Genomic DNA, 17389 nt, shown 5'->3' with positions numbered 1-17389 from the left:
TGAAAATGATGTGCGAATGCTTGATTTGATCGTTAACGGCAGCTTTTTTTAAATTGTTCAAGTATTTTATGCGTTTAAAAGTAAAATGATGTGAAAACATATTTTGCAAATCATCAAAAAAGTTTTTCAGTGTGCCATCATTCAAAATATGCTTATGAATAAGTTTTTAGAAGAGACTAAACTGTTGAAACGTTCCGGATAAATTTGAATACTGAGTTCGGCTAGCGCCCGCTAGTGGCGCGCCTATTCGATTGTGTTTGAATTGGTCGTTTTCCACATTATATGCGTGAATAAACAGATCCTCGTTGTAAACGACACGTAATTAACCATTTGCGAATAGAAAACAATGACAAAAGGATAATATGAGTGAGATTTTATGAAATGAAATGCAACCCGGCGTAGTTTTTTTTTTATAGAAAAGAGAGTATCATTGTTCATTGTCAAAGAACAATTTTCCTGGAAAAATGTCGACCTCTAGGAAAATGAAAACATCAGCAATGAATGGATTATGTTTGAGGTTCGTTTATTTATTCTTTGTATAGAACTAGCTCAACATTTATCTAACGGTCGTAAGGGCACACTTTCCGGGTTGGTCACTCTTCTACCATATGTCAGTGAAGCAGCAGCTTTCGACCATCCACAAAACCTGTCTTCATCCCGCTCTTACCAGCTTTTAAGGGGCAGTTTACCTCCTTCTTTTTTCGTTTGGTTGCATTTTTTATTATCCCATGTTGAGCTGCATCATGCGACGCGGGCATTAAACGCTGCATGAAATAATAATAAAAAAACGGGCCGCATTTGCGTACGATGCAACGAATGCGCATTATTTATTATTTCGACAAAACGCGGCTACAGTGTTCGGATGGAGGCGGGACGTGGGACAGGGAGGTCTAGCCAACGAATTTTTGTTGACCAACGCACTGCAACGCATCGCTCGATACGGCCACAGATGATTGTATCGCACAGTGCAGTGAAAATAAACACTCCGATCGATCGTACGCACGCGATCGTGGGACGCACGGCGGGCCGAAGGCGTCCGGGGCAAAAACGGGAGAGCGGAAAAAGCAAATAATCTCAATGTTGATCCTTCTCGATTTGTTGAAAAAAACAACAAAAGTGGTCAACCTTATGGAGTTGTATCATGTTTTTTTGTTTGGTGGCGAGTGTATGGTTCTTATGTTGGCTCGATCGCCATTTTTTCTTGAGCTCGGGAAAGCATATCGCGTGATGCATCGAATGCAGCCTGCTATGGCAATGACAGCAAAAGGAAATTTGTGCATCGATCTCACGCCACGCCAAGCGTCTGAAGCTGTTTTTTATAAATCAATCTTCACCTTCTCCAGACTGGAGCCTTCGTTAAGCGGATTCCCATCTATTCTGTGCTCACCAGCGCCTACTGTAACCCCGGAAACCACAGGCGCACCGTCGAACTCTACGCAAACCCTCCGGCACACCGATCCAGAAATCGATCGAGATGCACCCGAACCCAGTGGCTAAGGTTCGGGACTCCACGTGCACGGTTAGGCTTTAGTGTAAATATTTACACTAAATGGCTGCACATGAGGACGTGATCCTCCCGTAACTCATAACCTCAAACGGGGGGACTATGCTCCCGGTACGAATTGATGCCTTCCATGCCGTTCCCTTATCAGCGTGAAGAATCACTTGACAATGTATGTACATCCTCGTATTTTGTGTGTGTGGAAAATCCAAAGCTTCACTACACTATCTCCTTCCACTTGAGCTACTTCGGTAGCTCACAGGCCCAACAAAACCTGTGCACGGGCCACAAAAATGCATTTACATCCGTCAATCGATCGGGCGGGCTCGGGCGGGTGATGATGGCCTTCGAAACTTCACGCGGTTGTACTTTTGGTATGGCAGGGTTAGATGTAAACAACAAAAAAATACGATGCCCAAGTCCGGCTCGGAGGAGCGAGGAAACATGAAGCAAAACACATGTTACTCACGGCTGCATGGCGGGGACTCTGTGTGCGTGCGTTTTATTTTAGCTTTTTTTTGTTAAGGTTCATTTCTCGGTGGCCTTTTTCGGAAGGCCATTCGGTGTGTCTCTGCGGAACACACGGCTTCTTGATCATGTTTTATTGCCCGAACCCGGGTTTCCTCCCCGCCGTCCTGGGTCGTTCCTGGTCCAATCATTGTTGAAATGTTCCGCTGCAACGAAGAAGAAAGGTACCGGAGGATGGGTTGATGGTACACCAGTTCAGATTACACACAGAAAGGCCGATTCTATCGATCGAATGGTCGGTGCCTGTTGTTAAATATGTTAAAAACAGCTTGAATGTTAATTACTCAAAAAAAGTTTAAGATCGTGATCAGATTTTCTACAACAAACTTGTCAAACCACGACCTTTGTTCAAAGACATTTTAAACATCCAGAATTCAACATTGAGCATTTCAACTTCTCCAATTCAATATCATACAAATATTAACATTCAACATCCCCATGAAGTGATCTTCGAATGCACACATCGGACTTTTCTTACGGAAGAACGCAAAAAAGGCTTTCCATCGAGCGGGCGCCAACCGACCCAATTCGGACCAGTTCGTCGTCTCTAAGCCTCAGTTGGTGGCAAAATCAGGCCCACACCACAAATAGGTTGGCGTCAATTTGTCACATGGTGTGTCGGGTGTTTTGCAGGCCCTCGAAAGTCCCTGAGTGTGTCGCATCCCGTCCCGTAGTACGGTCATGTGTAATCGATCTTTGTTTTCGGTCCATCTGTTCGGCACCACAGATCGGTTTGTGCACTTGTCACTGCATTTGGGAATGCAGTGCAGCTCGGGGGACAGACCGTACCCGTGTTTGGTCCACTTGATGTCGCCGGTGCGCTTGAACGTGCGGTCCGGGTGCGGTACTGGTTGGGTGGTCAGCTTGCGACTGGACAGAAGTCGTGTCGTCAAGTCAAGCAGATAATAAATGGTAATTAGTCAATGGGAGCAGAACGCTTTCCGTCACAACATCATCCCGCTGAGGGATGATGGAGGTTCAAGAAGGAGGTTTGAAGTTGGTTTTTGCGCTTCGAAGTCTTGGCTTTTTTCTGCTCCCACTTCTTCTTAAAAGCGTATTGCAGCATCGTTCTTTAAATCGATACTGCAGACATGGCGCCTGGAGAAGATTGATGAAGATTGATCCATTACCCGCAAAGGCTTGAAATCTTCAGAACACATTTAGAGAAGGAAAACTCATTCAGATCGATCGTCTGAGCACGCACGATGTGTGGTTAGAATGTGCGCAAGAGCTGAAAGAAAGCTTCACGGAAACAACAACAACTACAACGAAAAACTCGATCACGTGGCGCCTGTTCAGGAAAAACGGCGTGAGTTTTGTACAAATAAATAATCCGGCTCATTTACCCTTCGCCTTACCTCTTAACTCGCTCGCAGCATCTCGTCTTTCCTCAAACTTATAGGATTGAAATAGTTCGAAACGGTTTAGGATGGACGGTGAGGAAAATCTGACATTCAAATGTTACGTTCTCCTTTCCCAACCATCTCGAAGGGAAAAAATAGTAATGGCACCACCATGCCAGAGCTAAGCCGATTGCCCCTCTTTTTTGGAAGTCCTTCCAGACCAACGGATCGCGCAATATACGTGCGTGCCGGTGCCGGTGTCTGTGCCGTCCAAGATCCATCCATCTATCCATTTCAATCCATTTGCCGCATGAGACGCGCACACGCAACATGTGAGAATATTGACGGCTTTCATGCGACGATCCTTTCATCTTTGACCGACCGGCTGGGGCGCGCGGAAAGATCATCGTTTGACAGCCGCCAAAACGAGATCGTCTTTCACGGCGGTTATGGCGGGTGAGTTTGAAATGTTGTCCGCGTCAGGAGAAAAACTAAACTCAGCACTCACATCCAGCGGAATGCGGGTGGTCGGTGCAAGTGATCCCGCACGCTGACGATCGTTTCAAAATTAGCAATATTGGATCGAAAGAAGCTGGTCGCCACCAGTACTAATAATCGTTGTCTCGGTGGAGAGCGTTTACCAACCTATAGCGCAATTCAATGCCGGCTCGGCAGGAAACGTACGTACGTACTTGGCGTCCTGTGCAGCTCGATTCGTTACAGATACGTCAGCATAAATCTACCCGCATCCCGGCGGGTGGGAAGTGTCTGAACCTGGAGGTCGCAGAAATAGAGCAAAGACCGGAGCGATTAAGACTCTATCGATCGTGCTATTGCACGTCGTGCCGGGTGTGTGTGCGTGTGTGTTTTTGTGCCAGTCGGGGGCTGGTGAATTCGCGGCTAGACCACCCGTCCACCGATAATCGATCGGCTGGCTGTGTGATATAAAGCAGATATCGCGATGAACCGAAGAACAGGCAAAACTGCTTGCTTTTGGGAGGGAGGGTGCGAAGGAAACCTGGGAAAGTGTAAAACGGACAATGGAAAATGAATGATATTTGTGGAAAGAGATCTTCGAGCGGTGGTGAAGTTAGAGCCCCAACAATTGCCACACAAAAAAACACAAGTGTGCACCGGACAAGTTGAGCGTTATTTTTAACGCGTGGCAAATATTCGTTCATTCGTAGCGCGAAGTACAGCTCGATCGTCTTGGTCCAATGGAATTGCACTCGAAGGTGTGAACGAGCGCAAGTTGCTGGGGGTAACTAAACCGATCAAACGGTGACTATTTTTAGCCTATTTCTAAGGAGCTGTTTTGTACCTGGTGTTTTGTAGGAAAAGGTATGAATTTTCCACCACCGAAAGCGTTTTAAAGAAGTGCATGAAGTAGGAACATAGAATAGTAATAGACACACACATGTTTTGGTAAGCAAAACCTCTATCGTTCTGTCGATCGTTGGATGACGGATATGTTTCGGTAAAATCCGTTAAAACTCTTTCTTGTTCGGCTTCCGATGAAAAGTTGGCCCTCAAACGATGAGCGTGAACCTGTTCCCTTCCATAAGGTTTTCATATATATGTATTTTTTATGGTGGCATTTTCCCGGGAAATTCAGCATCCACACTAGCTGACATGGTCTAGCCTCGGCTCGGTTCCGTGTTTACGTTCGGGACGGTTTTGCTCGGCCCGCGCGCTGTAAACAAAGCGTATAATTAGTACACTGATGTAAACAATCGCTCGGCTCGGGCGGGCCGGAATTATGACATTTTAATGTTTTTTACACTAATTAATTTATAAATCGCGCCAGGGTTTTTTTCCCCGCCTGGGGCCTGACGACGCACGGTGATGGTGCATTCCTTCCAACCGAACCGAAGAGGGTTTTAAGCTGCAGTTGAAATTGCAGCATTGCGATGGTGATGGATGCCATTCCGGGGCTGGAATGGATTGACGTGCTTGGTTCCGACTCTCGAATGCAATTCTTGTGGGTGGAAAGCGATCCGTGCGGCTCGTGATCGATGACGTAGACTGCGACGATCGCCTTTGGGAGGGATTGGGATGATTTTAGTGGAATTAAATGTGTGTGCCCATCTTTAAAAGACGATCGACGATCCTCGGCACGGGTTGGATCCGGGATCGTGGCATTACGGAGGCACAAAAATAGAACCGCTGCCCAGAGTTTGAGTCGTCCGACACACACACACACACACATGCACTGCGGGGGTGTAAAAAAGGCCGTGCGCACACGTCAGCCGCAATAAAAGCCGAGGGGTTGTAACGATCGATTTGGCTCCGGGATCGATAATCATTCAACACATCCGATGCGCGCAACACTTCCGATGATGTTCTAATTACCTTCACCACGGACATACACACAGACAGCGAGAGAGACAGACAGAGAAACACACAGAGACCGAGGCACACGGTGGAAAGCATATGGTGTTCGAAGTTTAATGGCCGGTTCGGGAAAATGCCGCCCCCGGGTGGGGGATGCTCTGGTTTTTGACTTCCCGCACCTTCGGTCATCATGAGGTGCTAATAATCGGAACCGGGCAAACAGGGCGGGCCGCAATACGAAAAGGTATACACGTTGGAGAGAAGAGAGGATCGCCCGAGGACCCGAGGGTTAATGGATTTCTGAAACAGGGGGTGCAGGGACAGCAAGCAAGCTGCAAGCAAATGGCTGCGTGATCTTTAACTGCGTGGTGCTCGTTGCGAGATGGGGTTCCATGGTTCGGCCCTGTGGTTTTTCTCTCCCTTTCTCCTCCATTCCAAACGGGGCCACACAACCCGAGGGAGAGAAGGAAGAGGGGGGAAAGATCAAAGCACGCTCTCGCTCGGTGGATGATGATTTATTTTCCATTTGGCTGCCAGTGTCCAATTTTTCTCGCACACTCCACTAAACGAGTGCGGGAGCGCACACTAAGGTGCGGCGTGTAACGCAAACTGCGGCTTGCCACCATTACTAAAGACGAAAGGGTTGGGGGCAGAACAGGGCAAGGGTGATGAAAGCCATTGGGTGCTGATGCTGATCGGAAATTGGGACCGGAATTTGGGTATCATCGAAGTTTTGACGCCTTTCATGTCGCTGTCGTGACCTCGCGTTGCTTGACTTTACGCTTCCGAACGCTCCGGTCGGGATCTGGCGGGTCGAAGCAACGAAATAGGTACAGAGGATCGTTTGATCTCTAAATGCTAGTGCATCAAATTCCAATAAACAGGGTGAACGGGTGTGTTGGACGATTCGATTCTGTGAAAGGGACCACTGTTTACGTTATTAAAGAAGGCTAATAGCTAATTAGAAAGCGAGGCGGCATTATAGTGTCATGTAAACCGTCTAGAGCTTGCGTCACAAAGGTTGTATGTTCAAATCTCGTGCGGGGGATAGTAGTGGCACATAATTGGGAGAGTTGTAATGCAATTCTAAGGAGAAACATGTTCTCAATACCTTTTCTACTATACTTTAATGCAATTAAAAACCCAAATGAAGACAATAACAAATATATCTATCAGGAGTGTGCAATAAAATAACAAATTATAGAATGCGGTTTACTAATTACAATTGCCCTTGCCTCTTATTTGGGATGACATTTTCTACTTTTTATTGTTACCTAAAGTGGTGTAACTCAGTAAGATGGATCGCTGCTGCCAGACGACCCAAAAGACTCGCCATAAATAGATCCTGAGCGACAATCCTCGCACAATTTCCTGGGAGCTATTTGTGTAAAAAACAGATTCTTCATCTCAAAACACCAAAAAAGGAAATGTAATTTATATATATACCACTCCGAGTGTTGATAGTCACTGACCGTACTAAACCTTCCCCGAACTGCATAGACTGTTAGGTTGTCTAGAAAAAAGGACTCGTCTAGCTGAATCATTAAATGATCCCAGACATATTTCAATCTGAGGTCAAAGATGACCAAAATACAGCATATGGTTTCTATGATGTTCCACAGCAACACATTTAGTAAGTCTCCCTAAGATGGATGTCGCTGTAAACTGAAGATCACTTTGAGGATCATCTTAGAGAGGCTTCACTTGTTGTTAAGTCGAGTGTTTAACGGTTCTAAATAACGTTTAACGTTTAAATATCGCAAAAATTATATCGTTTATTCCTCCCATGTTTCTTCCACCGTTTCGCAAACGTCTCACAAAAAGCGTTCCTTGTACCAAAAACCCACCTGTTCTGCTAGCCAATTTATTCACCAACCATGCTCAAAGTTTACACCAACAGAGTAAACTTCATTCATACTACCAACCGGCTCACGTTCTGTTTACTACACCAACATAACCCAACGTTTATTTATTGACATGCAATGTAACGATCTTCCCAAAAAGTTCAAACAAGTTGACAACACTTCCGCTTCGAAGCAAACCGACCCAAACACTCCCGGCGATTGCTGTTGATGTCAGTAAAGGTCAGTGTCTGATTTAAAGTTCATTAAAACGGAGCAATTTAAACAACGATCACGGGGTCACGTGTCCGATCCTTTGCTCACTTTCGTTGGTATTGTGATTCACCGGATAATTCACCAAACAAACTCTTCCGATCCTCCCTCCATGCAGTCCATGGGGATTGATCCTCACCCGGAACTTTGATGGGTTTGTGTGTGATAAACAGCGCTGTTCTGTGTAAACTAGGTACCAGAACCTGCCCCTACGGAATGGAAGAGAAAGTTTGGATATGTTTTGAAATTTTACAATTTACCATGGTTGCAAGTGTGCCACGTGTTTACAAACAAATTTTAGCGTGTATTGTATTTTGGCGCCTCTGTTTACAGTTGGAACAAGGGTGGCAGTGGAAAAAGGTTCACCGCTTTCACTCACTCACAAACAACAACACGCGAATGATTGGACTCTGATCGCTCTTTCTCTTTCTGTTTTGCTCTTCATCCCCGAATGTTAGGGGTCAGAGTGGTCCGAGTAGTCTATGAAGCATCTACGAAGAGGGTGTTGCAAACAAACAACAAAACCCTGGAGACGCCCAAACAAATCCTCCAATTGATCCTCGTGCAAAGTTAAGGTTAGGGATACTTAAGACACTTCCACTTCCTAGTTTGCTTGCTCGATCGTGTGCCGGTCAGTCTAGGAGCCAACAGCAATAGCAGCAACAACACAAGCAAAACAAAAAAACTGCATATAAACACACCCTCCCCTTGTTGGTACACTGTTGATGGTGAGGGTGAGGTTTGGGCGTGGTTCTCGTGGAAGGGATGATTTTATATAAACAGTTTGTATTTTGTTATAAATTATAAAACACTGTTTATCAAACACTGTCCGCTCGGGGGAGGGCAGGTCATGGGTTCAGATGGTCTGCAGACTTGCAACTTGCAAACCAACCCTTCCCCCCATCACACGGCAGTTGGGGCAGCAGGGCTCTTCTTCCTGCTGCTGCTGCTGTTGCTGGAGTTTCCGGGCGGGTGGGTTTGCCTTTGCTATCATAAACATTTACAGCGAATGCCGCGATATACAACATATTTTAGTGAATGGGGATGATTGTAGCTTGGACGTGAGGGGGAAGACCCGAGGGAAGACGCGTCCAGTTGATTATATTCTAGGCTGACCAGCCAGGTTGGCGCCTTATTACAGCGCTTGACCTTCTCCTACTGCGTCCAACCAGGCCCAGGGATGGTTTACACTGACCTGGGGAGGGGATGCGGGCAGAGCAACGGAGTGGAGTAGAGTGTGATTAAACTATGCAAAATGTAAGCAATGGTGGGAAGAACTGGCCCGAGCCAGAATGGAAAGTGTGTGTGTGCCTGGTACTATTTGTTTACCCGAAAAGTCGAAAGAAAACGAAACGAAATAGTAAACTTCCAGCGGCAAACGCAAACACAAACCTCGCACACACACACTCGGGCGGGCACTTTTGAAGCACTTTTACATTTTTATTATGATCCGTGGGGGCGGAAATGATCCATCGAGGGCATAATAATTGCGGCTTTTTTTTGGCGATATTATTGTGAGTCGACTGAATGTTTACTCTATTGGTGGGGCCCATTCATGCGCGGTTGATTGCGAGGTGGATAGGTTTGGATGTGTTCTAATTATGTTTTCTTATATCCTGTGATATAGGAAATGATTGAAATTTGCTTTTGGTTGTAAAAGATTGAACAAGTTTACACCAAAAATTGTTGAAAAAACAATTTGAGTAATGTTCATAAAGTAATTTTTGACGAGTTCTTTGAAGTGGGTTCTGTTTACCAATTGATCGAGAAAAGCACTTTAATATAATCGAATCATTCCTCGATGGCATTTGGAGGTTACATTTTTCATCTCTTTATTGATGGCAGGCAAATTCCAAGGCTTCAATTTCGCTTACGTGACATTAAAATACAACTAAGCTGACTCTCTCACACACGATCGCTTATAATAAACAATCGGGATCGCATTATGAATTCCTCTTGGGGAAGAAATTGAGACCCTCAAATTTAAGTTGAATTTTGGTTCACGCAGAACCAGCAATTATAAGGCTTGTGGCTTGATACGTTTCCTCAAGTGACATTAAAAATGGAAACTTAGCCTTCCAAGGCATATATTGTGATCGATTGTTAGCAAATTTTGAGCGCATTGAAATGAAGCACTGAATTTGTGCCCCCCATGTATAGAATGGAATTTGAAATTACGGTAAGATCTGTGCCTAAGGACCCCCTTAGGAGACGGTAAAGTAAAGATCGAACACTCCACCATGATGATCCGCCAATGCGCTCTCGATTGGTTCGCCCATACGATGGCGCGCCACGGCCTACGTTGATTGATTTGCCTTTTGCTTGCCTCAGCAATCCGCTTGTACACAGCACAGCAAGCGCACCTTTCACGCTTATTCGTTCCAATACAACCGCTTCGCCGAAGAACAAACACCAAAAAGGGGGGAAAACGCTGTGATGGCGGCCGCGGCAAGAACCTGCAAGAAGTACCGCGCTGCTGTAAAATAAGGGGAGAACGTGGGCGACGGCTCGAACCATGCTGGTTCGAGCCGTAGCTCCGCCTTTTTCGGCGACCGTTACGGCACCGGCGCAGTCCTCACACACGCAGCACCACTGTCTCTAGCGCGTGTGAGGAGCATCTTCATCTCGTCCATCGCGATGGGAGGACACGGTCCAGCTTGCGATGGTGGCGATCGAAGTTGGCCCTGTGTGTGTGTGTGGTTGCGGTGTCTCACTATCACAATACGGTCAATGATTTACTGCCAGCTTTCACACAGCACACACCTTACAGCAACGCTTTTTTTCGCTCAATCCCCACAAAATGATCACACAACAGTGCCCGCCTATGCCATCCATTAAATCTAGCCATTTGTCTTTACCACGATCACAGCTCGGCACGGCCCCCGGTCGCTGGTTCTGCAAACGTATGGGAATTATTTCCGCTCCTCCTTTGCACCCTGCAGTAAAGGAGGGATAAAGAAGATAAATTAAGCTCGATCATGATCGCACACACGGGAATCGATGTGTTTGCCGGGCAAACGCGCACACATACGCAGCAGCGGCACATCGCCGCTCTCACGCCACGGGACAGAGAAATTGCCAACGCAGCAACCATGGTAGAAGGCAGTGGGGTTTAGAGACGAATAAAAATGGCAGGCAGCAAGCTGTGCAGCGTTGGAAACGGCCGATCGAAAAGGGTTGATCGATTTAACCCTTGCACGGACATGGAGATCAATTATGTGATTTTGCTGAAAAGTTTAATGAATTTGATGTAGAAATTTACAACAAAAAGGTTGTATGATTTCAACTTTTATAGTTTATATAAATATTTTCGGGCTATTTACAAAAAAAAAAATCTTCTTTTTCTACTCTTTCAAAACCAAATGACGTCCAACACTCCAATCGCACAGTCGTCAGTGCAATAAAAGAGTGTAGCGTTTCATTTATGGGTTTGAAAACGATGCGTGAAGCAAAGCACCCGCGGCACGTTAGCTGTGCCTTAGCCATCCCCCGCAGGCGAACCCGTTCTGGAGAGGGTGGGAGAGGGTGTTGGCAACGACGGGATCATCGGGTTTGCTCGAACGGCAAGAATGAAGATCGAAGAAGCGGCGAACCGTCGTGCTGGTTGCGTTCGCGGATCTGCGTTCCTTTTTTTAAGCGTCCATGCGTCCACGATGAGAGGGGCTGTGGGTGCTCAACAGCGGGCAAGAAGCGGGTTAAGCCGAGCGTTCTCGATTCGTCGGCTGTTCGGCGTCCGGGGCCCCGGGCGTCCGGGTTGTTTACATTTCGGTGTGGTATTTTGTTTTTTCGGAAGGATTTCTCAAATTAGTCGATCATTACGCTTCGTCAAGTGCGGAGCCCGGGTCTGGTACGGTCGTGCGCGTTCGTCTGCCTTTACTGGATACTGGTTTGTTCGGTGCGGCGCCCCTGCTTCAAGTGTGCTCAGTAGCGATCAAGTGTTTGGTGCGGTTCGATCGTTCATTTTCCGAACAGCCAATATTGTGCTTTGTGTGTGTGTATGTATGTGTGTTAGCAACAGTAAGAGAAGTTGTGGTGAAAATTATCGGTTTTAAAGCTTGCGCATACTATGAGATGCGAGCTGGGCGCTTGGAAGGAGTCAGAGATGGTGTATGAAAAGTGTGTAGAAAAAGTGAAGAAAATTGTATAATTAGTATAACATATCAGTGTAAGTGAACTGTGTATTGTGCCATTGTATTTTGAAGTGACAAGTAATTGTTGGTAAAACGGCTACAAGCATGATCAAAACGGAAGAGCACATGGAGACCGCTTCTTCCATGGTAGATGCCAGTGAGGATCAGGGCATTATTGTCGGCAGTGGTGGAGGTGGTGGCGATAGTAACCCTTCCAGTGGCTACCATTATAGACCGCTTTCGTCCAACATCGTGATGGCCTCTGCGCACATTATAGAAAATCCTGCTCTACAACAGCAGCAGCAACAGCAGCAGCAACAGCAGCACCAGCAACAGCAGGATGATGGAAGGAACTGTGGCCCAATGATGGCGCACCCTTACCATCATCATCCTTCCTTCCATCCCCAGTCTGTTTCGCACCATCACGGACAGGCTCACGGACACTTTCAGCCTCACCATCACCATCATCACCATCATCACCTGCAGCATCATCATCATCACCAGCAGCAACAGCACGGCATTGATGTGAAGGATGAGATGGATGATCGTAACGTTTCGCCGCCGGGCATTGGCGCTGGGATTGCCACGTATCCGACCAATATTGAGCTGAAGCTGGAAGGTGACAGTGGCAAGATCTCGTCCATGTATCACCATCATCACGCGCACCATGCGTTCGAGAAGCTGCCACCGTACTACATCAACCACCGGTCGCCGTACCTGATCTCGCAGATAAACGATCCCGAAGTGTCGCCGGCCGATGCGTCCCCGATGGGGGCGGAATGTTTGCGCGGACAGCCGGGTGCTGCTTACCTGCTGGAAAGCTCCATAAACACGCTCAAGCTGTCCGGTGAGTCGATGGGCTCCCCGTCGGTAATGATGAGTTATGGTGGGGAGTTGGCGATTGGTGCACTGGTCGGGCAGCAGCGATCACGCAGCAACGGGAGCAGTAGTGCTAGCGCGGGCAATGTGTCGCCGAGCTCGTCCACGATCGTCACTAACCCGTTCGCTGTGCAGCAACAGCAGCAGCAACAGCAGCAACAAGATCAACAGCATCAGCACGCCCCGCACTACCAACTCCATCCGCATCAGCTACAGGACGCAACGGGACTGAGCGATTCCATCGGGATGGGTGTCGGTCAGCAGCAGCAGCAGCAGCAGCAACACTCAATGCAAGCGACAAGTACAAGCGGTGGACATCTGATCGAAGCATCGCTACATCTTCCTAAATCAACGTCCGCGTCCCCCGTCTCACAGCTTGGCTCACCGTGCTCGACTTCACCGACACCGCCCGTATCTGGGGCGAGCTCCACTACCGGTGCTGTGGCGGCGGCTCGGAAGACGACACCGACCGCTAACAGTGGCGGAGGAGAGCAGCAGCTCAGCAGCACGACGGGAAGTGGAGCTGGCAGTGGCGAAGGACCGAAGAAACCGAACGGTGGCCGACGGCAGGAAAAACCCCAGCTCAGCTACATCAACATGATCGTGATGGCGATCAAGGACTCGCCGCATCGGCGCCGTACGCTGAGTGAGATCTACAAGTATCTGCAATCGAAGTGAGTATTGAAAGGGAAGCGAGAGGCGAAGGAGAAAGTAGGAGGAGAGAGAAAATCCATTCCCGCAGCTATCTATATGACATCATCTGAGAGCTTGGGGTGGGCAGGCAGAACATTGACAGCTATTTTTGGGTTCCACTCCAGTCATTGGCGCCAATGGGCTTTGAGACACACATTTGGGTTTTTTGCGTGTGTGTTACGATTCAAAGTGCGACCGGGTGGTCTCTGTTTCATTTTATTGGTGGGAACATTTGCAGTAAAATTTATTTCGCACTTTATTGGGGTCTAACGCATTCTCCTTAAAAACGCTACAAAAACGCACTCTCTTTCTTCTACTTTGCAGGTATGAATTCTTCAACGGAGAGTACAACGGCTGGAAGAACTCGGTCCGGCATAACCTCAGCCTGAACGAGTGCTTTAAGAAGCTGCCGAAAGAGTGCGGCAAGCCGGGCAAGGGCCACTACTGGACGATCGATGCATCGGCGGAGTACATGTTCGAGGATGAGGGCAGTCTGAGGCGTCGGCCTCGGGGCTTCCGGCGAAAGCAGCAGATGAAAGGATACGGTGGTGGCAGTGCGTTTTATCCGGCTGGTAATACTGGATACGAGATAACGGAGCTGTCTGGAGGGTATCTATCGCAACCGTACGGTGGATATGCGGACTACGCCAGCCTTCCAGCACCGTCGGCTGTGTTGGGACAGGGTGGACCGACGGCTACTGGTGGTGGTGGTGGTGGACCGGGACATCAATCCGGTGGATATTCGGATGGACATCCTTCGTCTACCGGTGCTTCTAGCTGGCCCTATGCGGGGGTGGACACTTTGAGCCCGTACTCGAAGATCACGCACACGTCCCTGCACGAACCGCTACAGGCACCGGGATCGCCCGGGCAGCAAACAGCGGGCGGAGGAGTGCTGGACTATGGCAACTATACGTTCGGCAATGCGGCAGCGTCACCGTACGGGATTGATACTAGTGAGTATGATGGTAATAAGTGTTAATGAAAGACATGTGCGATCACTGAAGATCACTTAAAGTTAGGTCCTGAAGATGATTTAAATCGTCAGTAAGACTTCCAAGGCACTGCAAACATAAGATACAAAGGCCAAGATATCGATCACGACCAAGAGAGGATCTCATGAATTTTCAAATAGTTTCAAAGACAAATAGTTACTTTTCACCTCGGATGGATACGAAACGTTAAGCAAAGGGATAGTTTATCGAGGTTCATGATCATCTTTAAAATGAGTAACTTACAGTAACTTAAAGATCCATTTAGTGATCGAGTGACACTAAAGGTGAAAGTCTGAATATTTCGTTTTGTATGTTGTTTTGTGAAGATTTCAGTGATTTTCTCCTGAAAGTAAGAAAATAATACATGTAGTAGCTCACGATTACTTTGCTTACGTGATTCTGCAAAGCATGAGCTAGCTACATTGACATTGCTATCTGCAACTATTTACACTAAATTAAATGCAATGCATAACAGCTGTGTTGGGCGTATGGTTAAAAAAAAAGCTTAAAAAGCATTAACTTGGTGTTAATTCTTACCCCTAATCATGACTAATTAAAAGATTTTTTAAATTCGTGTCTCAATGCGTAGAGCTCGATCATTGTGGAAGAACATAATCATCGAACAATGTATGTTCATTCAGCGCTTTCAACAATAGTTTCACCCACCAGCTGCTTGGCTGATACTTACACTTGCCTTACGATCTTCGATCCTTACCCTCTTCCCATTAACCCCAAGAAAGGTGTCATATTTCCGATCGCTTATTGTTTGAGTGTCGATAACTCGGCCCAACTTGGCTGGGGCAAGAAGTTCAGTAAGATCGTTACAAGCCACCAGATTCATTCCACATCCACCCAAACCCAATGATCTTATCGTTTGGCTTGCAATCTTCGCTTACGGATAATAAATCTTACATTGCTGCTCTCCTCGCTACCACCAGCTCCCTTTAAGCAGAGCTAAAGCTGAAGAAAACTGAAGGGATAGAATTACTCTGCCCTCAACTCTCTTGCGAGAGCAGCAGGCCCGATCGTGGAGCGATGCCAGGAAACAATAATTTCTGGTTGTATTTCACCCGTTCATCACCCGGCAGGGGGGACAGCCGGATGGGAGGACCTTTGGGCCTCCACGGCATTAATTGGCCACTTGAAGATCGGAGTCGCTGCTGCAAGGAAAGCATCACGTACAAGTGCGTACGCACGCCCGCTCTCCTTCGCTCACAGCTAAGCCGCCGGTCGTGACACGTGTTGGGGAAGCGATTTGTCGACGCAAGGCTAGGTGCCGTGTGGCCGTATGGAGTGTTAAGGGAGCTGTTGAAAGTATCGTTTTAGCAGCGATTAAGATTATTGATTTATGATGCTCGCTAGACAAAAAAAAATGCTGCGTTGTCCCAGTGCGCATGTTGGATGTGTGTGCACTGTACAATGAGTGCTTGTGTGTGTGCAGCATTAGTTCTTATGTCGACATGCTGTATGTGTTTTTAGGGGGGGATTCTGTGTGGATACGTGATACGTTTTGGGCAATAGGGAAGCATGAGAAGAATGAAAAAGTGACGAGGAACAAATAAAAAGGCAAACCGTTCTAAAACGATTGAGGACAAGTGACACAGAAAAGAAACGTCGTAGGGCACGATCGAGTGTTGAATGAGAAATGGAACTTGAGCAGCAGCAGCAGCAGCAGCAGCAGCAAGACTTTGTGACTCCCTTTTCTTCTAATCGTGTCATCGTGTAACAACTTGTTGAAATTGTTTTAAAATAGATCTTTTAAAACAAGATATTGATCGAACCAAAAATAACTCCAAAACCTTCCTCCGTTCTCCTCCTCAGGCTTAAAAATACCTTCCATCTCGCAAATGGTACCACCACCTGTCTCCATCTCGACCTCCTCCACATCAGCCGGATCGTCAACACCCGGCGCCGTGTCCAGTCACATCGCCACTACCACTACCACCACTACCGGAGGCTCTCCGACGCTTGGTTCAATGGGGCTCGGATCAAGCTCGGCCGGTGGAAGCGCCGATACGCAACCGAGCGTAGTGATCGTCGGAAGTGGCGTGACGGGCGAAGGTGAAGGTGCCACGTTGGACTGTAAAGCGGACGTGTATGGACACTCAATGCTGTCCAACGGTGGAACGTCATCTCCCGGCACAGGACAGCTGCATCAGCACACACTGAACGGTGGTGGTCACCATCACCATCATCATCATGCAGCTCACCTGCAGGCGCACCATCATTCCGGGCATCATGCGCATCATAGTCCACACCATCTGCATCACCATCATCATAGCAACCATTTGAATCTGGCCGCACCGTACTGAAACACCGCGGTGACGATCGCCATCGCAGCGGACCCAGGTGAGACCGGCAGCCATCTTGAAAGGTGACACGAATGGACGTGAGAAGGTAATAAACGAGCGAAGAGGAATGTGTTGAGAGAGCTGTGGCGAGAAAGAGAGCGAGACAAATATGGAAGACATACTGAAGGGAAGGGGAGAAAGACGTGATGTAATAAAAAAAATATGGCTACTTGCTGTGTAGTTTCAGAGTGTTGAAATATTTCAAGAAATACAATTAAGCTAAGAAATGATAAAACAAATGTGTTCAATTTGGTTTCATTGGAATTATGCGAAAGAAATTCATCCGGAGAGATAGATGAAGAAAGGGAAAGAAAGAGAGAAAAAGAGAGAGTGAGAGAGAAAGAGAGAGTAAGAGGGAGAGAAAGGGAGAGCGAGATAGATAGAAAGAGAGAGAGAAAGAGAGAGAGAAAGAAATATATATATAGAGAGAGAGAGAGAGAGAGAGAGAGACTAAGGCCTAATTTAAAAAAGTCCCTTCGCCATGAATGAGCCGTTAGTTGTCAAGGTTATAATGTTCTAAG

At 47.2% G+C, this 17389-nt stretch overlaps 1 protein-coding gene across 1 annotated transcript; it reads left to right on the top strand.

Moving 5' to 3' along the window:
• Window positions 1-11318: 11318 nt before the first annotated feature.
• LOC120951834 (forkhead box protein biniou) lies at window positions 11319-17091 on the top strand. The gene is made up of 3 exons (XM_040370794.2): window positions 11319-13503; window positions 13847-14478; window positions 16339-17091. Exons 1-3 carry the CDS (start codon window positions 12056-12058, stop codon window positions 16827-16829), a joined length of 2571 nt encoding a protein of 856 aa, XP_040226728.2. The 5' UTR covers window positions 11319-12055; the 3' UTR covers window positions 16830-17091.
• The last annotated feature ends 298 nt before the right edge of the window (window positions 17092-17389 follow it).

The sequence above is a fragment of the Anopheles coluzzii genome, chromosome 2 (assembly GCF_943734685.1).
Source record: "Anopheles coluzzii chromosome 2, AcolN3, whole genome shotgun sequence".
NCBI lineage: Eukaryota > Metazoa > Arthropoda > Insecta > Diptera > Culicidae > Anopheles > Anopheles coluzzii.
This window is presented reverse-complemented; position numbering and strand designations above follow the sequence as displayed.